The 7,639-nt window shown below is 44.9% G+C and overlaps 1 protein-coding gene across 1 annotated transcript; it reads left to right on the top strand.

Annotated features, from left to right (window-relative positions):
* Positions 1-2,431: 2,431 nt before the first annotated feature.
* Positions 2,432-7,363, top strand: LOC121287832 (maestro heat-like repeat-containing protein family member 1). The gene has a single exon (XM_041205794.1). The coding sequence runs from the start codon at positions 2,432-2,434 to the stop codon at positions 7,361-7,363; it is 4,932 nt and encodes a 1,643-aa protein (XP_041061728.1).
* Positions 7,364-7,639: the final 276 nt, after the last annotated feature.

The following is a 7,639-nucleotide window of genomic DNA, read 5'->3' as shown; positions in this document are numbered from 1 at the left end:
CTCTGCCGAGGGCAGCTAAAGACCCCAGAGAGGGCAACAGAATTCCTCAGGGAGAAGGCAGCAGAAAATCCCAGAGAGAGGGAGCCCAAAGTTAAAGATTACCAATAAAGGGTTCATGTATAAGTATGCAACTCTGCAGGATCTCATCATCGAGACACCACAGATGACACCATATCATATCACCTACTCTGTCAAAACTCCTTAGAATTTTGGAACACCTCTTGTGAAATCTCCTCTACTGATCTAAGAAGGACAATTCCAGTTTCATTGTCCAATCATAGAACCAAAGTCCCTCATCCTTGGTACCATTCTAATAAATCTGCTCTGCACCCTCTACATTGTGCTGCTTCACAAGTAAGAGGTGAAGCAAAAAAGCATCATTTTCACTTCAAGCATGTGGAAATACATTGAGGTGCTGAGAGAGGTAAGCATTAGTGTGATTTTTCTGATGCACAATGTAGATATGAAGGAACCTGTACAGTGGAAACCTTCACATTTGCCTCAGTGTGGTTGCTTTCTCTTATGATACCACGTTTTAGAGGCAGGAACTAAGGAAAGGGAACTGTGTGAACAGATCGCTGGATAATGGTGCAGTTCAATAGAAACAAATCTCATTTAATTTTCAACATCTATAAAAATCAAAGTTAGAACTTGTAAATAAATGAGATACTTGACAGGGAAACATTTGCAGGATTTTGGAAAAAGAGCAAGAAAGTGGGACTAACAAGATAACTCTTTCAAAGACCTGGCACAGACATGATGGGCTGAATGGGCTGCATCTGTGCTGAAAGATTCCATAAAGGTGATGCTCTGACCATGTTTCACACTGCTGTGCACCTATTTTGACCCGAACGTATGCAATGCTACCGATGGAGGTAGATTTTGCAAATTCACATTTCTGGTGCAGGGATACCAAGTTCTAGGAGTGCACGTTAGGGATTCAGGACATGGAGACTTGCGTAAACTGCAGGGCTAACGTTCATAAAACCTTCCCTTACCCTCACAGGCAGGTTAGGTGGCAGCTCGAGTCATAGGACATCACAATGAAACATGTGACTGCATTAGGGCAGGAAATGATGGCACAATAAGCTTTTCATAGCAAGCCCATTAGTGACTCTGATATGCTGCTGTTAAACTTTGTTTTCGGCTGTGAGGAGAGCTGGCTAGCGAATCTCAAAGCAAGTTGGCAAAACCTGTTAACAAAATATTGAAATCGTTTCAAATCCTGAGAACAGGAATCTGAGGAATAATCAGCATATGATTGAATTAATCATGAGAAATAAAGAGAGGGCCCTTGTGTTATAAGTGAAGATGACTATTCAGTATCAGAGATGAGTCAAGATCAAAACTCAATCATCACTATGAAGATCTATAAGGACACGCTGAGAGCATTGTTCAGCCATAGTGAACACTATTTATGATCAGAGGACAGCGTTTGAAATCAAAATATGCTCAGGACAGATTATATTTGCACAAGTTGCATTTACAAAGATTTCCAGAGCAACACTGCTCTGTCGTTTAAAATGTGTTAGTCCCTTGTGGTATTAAGTTGAAGGTTTGGAATTACATATGGAATAGAATTGTATACTAAAACATAGGTGATTTAACAAGAAGACGGTGTGAGTGTAAACAAAGAGATAAAACAGAAGGACTTGTGTGAAACAGGACGCAAATCAATCTATAAAGGAATAAGATAGTTTAATAGCCTTAGGGTTGTAGTTTAAAATAAATTCATCATTTGAGATACTGAAACAAAAGAAGTTGAGGCAATAGGAAGACCTGATTCATCTCCTTACATCTCAGAACAGAAGCATTGGCACCTTTGGGAAATTCCAGGTTTTTAAGGAAATTAAGAGTTTGAGCCATTATCAACAACACAGTAAAAAAAACAATCTGAGGAAGAATCTGCATTGGATTGGGCGCCCTGTACAAGGAGTTGTACTAATCATGAGAGACACTTAGCCCTGTATCAAAGGGCAATAAAATGAAACAACTACAATCACAAAAAGCTAACCCTCAAAATTCGATGAGCTCTTGTGAAGGGTTTGCGAGGGGAAGCTGAGAGAATTGTCTTCCATTTAGCCTGTGGGTTTTATCACAGGACAAACTTCTCAACAAAAGTGTTCTGCTCAAACATTCTGTGCTGAGCCAAACCAATAAGGACAGAGGTGATTAAAATATCCATCAAATTTAATATAAAATATAGAATTAGAGAATAGGAAATTGGAGGTAAAGAGCCATGGTTGAGTTCACTAGTTCTAAAGCATTACTGTTCTGTACGGGATAAAGAAAGGAATATAAAAAGAAACTCTGAGGAGGAGATTGCACAGGGTGGGGCATCCTGCTGCAGGAAACAAAGACAGAAAGAGATTGCTACAAAACTTCAGCAAAGAGCGTAAACATCTGGGATTTAGAGTGACTTACAGTAAATATGGCAAGCAGCAAAATGGAAGCTTTGCTGAATTTAATTATGGAAGTGCCTTTGGATGAACATGGCTTAGTGAACAGGACAGTTTTCGAGTCCCTGCGGGAACTAGGACATGCGGATGCAGAAGGGGTGCTAATGTTCTGTCGCAAGTATATCATCCACCACAGGCGGCTGCCGCTGGTACGGCGCACTGCATTGTTAAAGGCGATGGCACAGCTGGTGAAGGACAACATTGACGATTTGGGCCGGGTGGCGGCAAAAAAGCTCATCACGTTGGCTTCCGTAGAAATGACCAAATCGAAGGATGCGTCCGATGAGCACCAGGAGGTCGCGAGCCGGCTCCTACTGAATGTGGGTCATTGGTTTACCAAGGAGGCTTTTGATGAGCTGCTGTCAATGTTTCAACCGAGGATGAGCCCCTTTTACTTTGTGGTGCTGGCGCTAGCCAACCTCTGTAAAGAACACGTGCATTTCATGGTCCCTTTGCTGAAGCCGGTCCTCCATACTGTACTGACCATGCTCTCTGCAGTCACAGAAGAGAAAACAAAGTGGGTATTCTGTTTTGCTTTGGGGATTTTTAGTGAAAGCATCCTTGCCTACCTATTCGACATAGAGGAGGCCCCAGACCCTACGGTGAAGAAGAATTTATTTTTCCAGGAGTTTTCCGATGCTTATGACATCCTGTTCGACGTGTGGCTGCCCTTGAATGAACACAATGTGAGCACAGCAGTGATCGAGACTCTAGGCCAGATAACCCATCTGATTCCCTTTGACAAATTGGAGAATGAATTACCCAGGTTAATTCCGGTGATCCTGTCCATGTACCAGGAAACCTCTAGCGATTTTTGTGTCACACAGGGTCTGTATGGTGTACTGCACACTGCCGTAGAGAGGAATAGTGAGGAGCTGGTGCTACAAGTCGACAACTTGCTTGTCAATTTACACAATCAGATTTGCATTGCGGTGGAGCAGCCCACTAACCTTTACTCTCAGAAGCAGCAAAAAGAAATCCTTTGCTGCTTCAAGCTTCTGACACCATCCTTTACTTATCAGATTGTAGAATTTCTTCTGCTGAAGCTAGAGAATACCAACAACCAAATTCGACTGGGGACACTGACTGTGATGGATCACCTTATCAATATGGTCCCTCTGTACATGGCCAGTCAGAAGAATCAGATTCTGACAGGTATGAAGGTACTGGTTTTAGCCAATGATAACAGAGTGAAGGGAAAACTTGGCCAGATAATATACACCATGGCCTGTCACAACTACCTCCATTTGGAGGGAGGAAAGGAAATGGTGGAGTTTATCATCCGGCAATGTGCTCTGCCTGTTGTGGAGGATGGGGATACCACTGAGGACTCCTACGATGTCACAGCATATGTGGTCACAGACCGCGCTTTAAGGAGGTGGTGCGAAGACCTGATGAGATTGTTGATAGCGTTACCGATTGACAATGTTCTCTGGCCATTTCTCTTTGAGTTTATTATTCCCGTACGCTGCACGAATGCCTTAGCTACAGTTTGCAATTCCTTGGTGTCTCTTGCAATGAAGAAACTAGAAGCTGGGTCAACAGAAAGTTTTCTCAATTACAAAGAGAATCCAAATATCCCTGGACCTCATGCACTGCTGACAAGGCTGCTGACTATGTCATCATTTCTACATCAGGGGAAAGGCTGGTGTGCACCTGCTCTGATTCTGCTGCAAGTCCTGGGCACTGACATCCACCTGGCAGCACCTCAAGTCTGGGAAAAGGAGTTTCCAACTCTGCTTGACTATCTGCAGGAGAATGCCAAGAAGCCCCTGCTCCAGAGCCAATGGGAAGAAAAGCTGGTGAAGGTTTTGTTCCAGACACTGGAGTTGATAGGGGATGGGGATTGGCTTAGCCAGCTTGGTAAGGAAATGATTAACCACCTTCACAGCCATTATAATTTGCCACAAGAGAAGGGGTTTGTGTACAAATGTTTGGGTGCAGTGCTGCAACTTAGTCAGAATGAAGAAGTGGTAAAGAGGAATCTACAGGAGATGCTACAGACTGTGCGGCACAATGAAGCATTGGAGAAAGAGGGTATAGCCTTTGGGGTTGGCTACTGTGCTGTAACCCACTTGGACACTGTACTAATTCTGCTGAAGGAATTTGCAAAGTTAAACATTTTTAAGAAGACTGCAAGTTACTTTCAAATTATTAAGGATCAGGAGGACATTGAAATAATAAAAGTGAAAAGCACACTAATCTCATGCTATGGGCATATCATGTCACACTCTCCAAAGGACCTCACTCCATTCAGAATAGACACAGAAATTGTAGAGAATGTCCTCAACCATTACAACATCAAGATATTAGGAATGAAGATTGAGGTCAAAGACCTAACACTAAAATTAAGTCTGATCCAGACAGTAACTCAGCTAGCCCTAGCCAGCCAATCTGATGAAACGCCTAGCTACAGCTTCAGCAGAAAGGTTGAACTGCTGAACTACATGCAGGAGCTCATCAGGGCTGAGCCAACAGAAGCACTCTTGACCTCTGTCCGAAAATCCGCCATCAACGCCTGTACTTCCCTCTTAAAACTCCAGCCCCAACTTGGTGAAAACAGGCAATTGATTCAAACGTGCCTCAGTAGCGTTTTCAACTTGCCACGTTTGGAAGCCTGCACAGTCAATGAACACCCAAACATAAGCATGGCAGAGAGGCAGACGCTCTTTCATGAGACAATGGAGTCGCTGCTGGACTTTCTGAAGCAGCTTTTGCTTTCCGACCTGTCGCCTGCTGGACTTCAGTTAGTGTTTACTAATGTGGAAATCTGGATTCAATCCAGAAAAGACTATGCACGAGAAATGGCAATTGAGACCTCTTTACAACTCCTGGTGTTTTACCTGGAACAAATTGGCACTGATGAGAAGGTTTCATCGCACAACCTGGCGGTTCCTATTGGATACATGGTGCTTCGGTGCACAGACCCATTGCGTGTTGTAAGGGAGACTGCCATTGAATGTTTGTATGTTCTACTTTACATTCAGTTGCGTTTCGCGGGGATGCCTGCGGATCTGAAAGACACAGAGCTGGAACACCTGAAAGCCATCAAAGAAGGGTTGTATCATGGCAACTGCCAATCCTTATTTCAAGTCTGCACTGATATTGGCAAAGTCCTTTCGAAACGTACGCCCCATGACCAGCTGTTAAGTTTACTGTTCACATTGTTCCTGGGCCTTAGCGACGATAACTCCAACGGTTCCTACGCAGCTTCGATTGTTACGAATGTCCTCATTACAAAATGTGGGGCCAGCCTCATTGATGTCCCTATGATAATCAAAACCCTCCACAAAGAGTTACAGCCAATTAACCAGCTGCACATAATACAGATGGTGATACGTTCTATGACCTGCCTGGCATCCCAGCATATGGCAGTTGTATTACCCTGTCTCCTTTGGTTCCCTGTTCCATTTGACGATTACATTAGTGAGGTGTGGAGATCCCTACTCAAAACCAACTCAGTGGCCGTGCACTCAATTAAGTATTTACTGGACAATTTGAAGCTATTGTATGAAAGCAGCAAAGAGTCTCTTTTCAACATTATGACAAATGCAGAACCTCACCAGCCCCAGGCTGTAATCTGCGCTCTTCACCAGATGATATGTAACCAGAGCTCAAAAGCTGTGATTGAGATTCTTTACCCTCAGATATTTAGCACTGTTCTGATTCATCTCAGTTCCAGTGTCCAGGCCCGGTTGCCTCGGGACTTTTTTAGAATACAGACAGTTAGGAAGTCCTCTGGCCTGCCTCAAAAGCCTTGTAACGCGACCGCCTGTCATTACTCCATTGAGATACTTCAAGCTCTTCTGAGGGAGGCAAAGGGAAATGCTCCTGAGATGGCAGAAAAGGGAGGCTGGGACCTGATCAGAGAGCCAGAGAGGCACCATGAGGGGATTATGCTGCTAGCGAGCACAATGGTCAATATTGCTGCCTCTCAACTGATCAACATCGTTGAACAACTAACGCCTGTCCTAGCTAACATACACCAGAGTCAGAGAACCACGGCAGCCGCCTATTTCGGAGAGCTTCTCAATCACACGGTGGTGTCCGAGCTGATGCTGACAGACACGCTTGTAGGCAGCTTGCTCCGGTGTTTAATCGACGATTCTCCTGTAGTCCAGTGGTTGGCTGTCAAAGGCCTGGGCAATGCTGGAACTGGAGCTCCTCAGAAGATGGAAAAGCATGTTGCTAAGTTGCTGCCCGCAATGGTCTCTGTCATGGATCAGAATTCCAAGCTGAACACCCTGCTGACTGTTGAAGCCATGACAAGTGTATCAAAGATCATAGATCACCTGCAGGAAGATTATGCAGGTGCCATTCTCGTTGACTTGGCAAGGGCGATGGAGCCCTTCTTCGAAAACCGGCAGGATAAGGTGCGGGCCGGCGCCTTCACCGTTCTGGGCAAGCTGCTCCGATTTGGCAGGATGCAGCAGAACCCCGCATATATGGAGCACATCTATTCCGCCCTGACCAGCTTGCTGCTCCACCTCAACGACAGGAGTGAGGAGGTGAGGAAGGTCTCCGGACTCGTGCTGACTCTGCTTGGCCCACTGCTGCCATCGGAGAGGATGTGCCAACACTTCCAAGCACTTGGTTTGGAGGAAAGCGCCCTGGACTATGAGAATTATTTGAGTGTGACCTCCCAGCACATGGCGGAAGATTTGCCCGACAGGGCCATCTACTACATAAGAAGCTGCACCCCCTTCTTCAGCAGTGTACAGACAGAGATGCGGGAGAATGCAGTCACGTTGGCCACTTTTCTCATGCAGCATGCTCCCCCAGCTTACCCCAAGTCGCCTGCTGCCAATCAGATGTGCAAGGAGTTGACCAACTTGCTGTCAGATCACGTGCAGAGTGTCCGCATGAAAACATTGTCTGGAATCCAGCGCCTCCACATGTACTAACAACCATCAGGACAAAACTGCTGTAAAGTGAAATGTGCAGGAATTGGAAAGAGTTTCTGCAGCAAAGGAATTCTGATGTTAAAAACAATGGGAAGCAAGAAATCAGCCTGGTGGGAGCCTCGGCTGTTCCACTCAGCAATGTCCCAGAGAAGGAGGCTGAGTGTTCTTTTTATCCCCTTGTACACTATTGCTCTGTAAAGGATACTGCTCTAATAATCATCAGCAACAAAATATATTTATTATTGATTGTGTCAGCACAGGCACAATGGGCTGAAT

Source organism: Carcharodon carcharias, chromosome 2 (assembly GCF_017639515.1).
Source record: "Carcharodon carcharias isolate sCarCar2 chromosome 2, sCarCar2.pri, whole genome shotgun sequence".
Lineage (NCBI taxonomy): Eukaryota > Metazoa > Chordata > Chondrichthyes > Lamniformes > Lamnidae > Carcharodon > Carcharodon carcharias.
The sequence above is the reverse complement of the archived record's forward strand: the minus strand, read 5'-3'. Positions and strand labels throughout refer to the sequence as shown.

Coding starts and splice junctions, on each gene's coding strand:
- LOC121287832 (XM_041205794.1), top strand. CDS start 2,432: ATGGCAAGCAGCAAAATGGAAGCTTTGCTGAATTTAATTATGGAAGTG.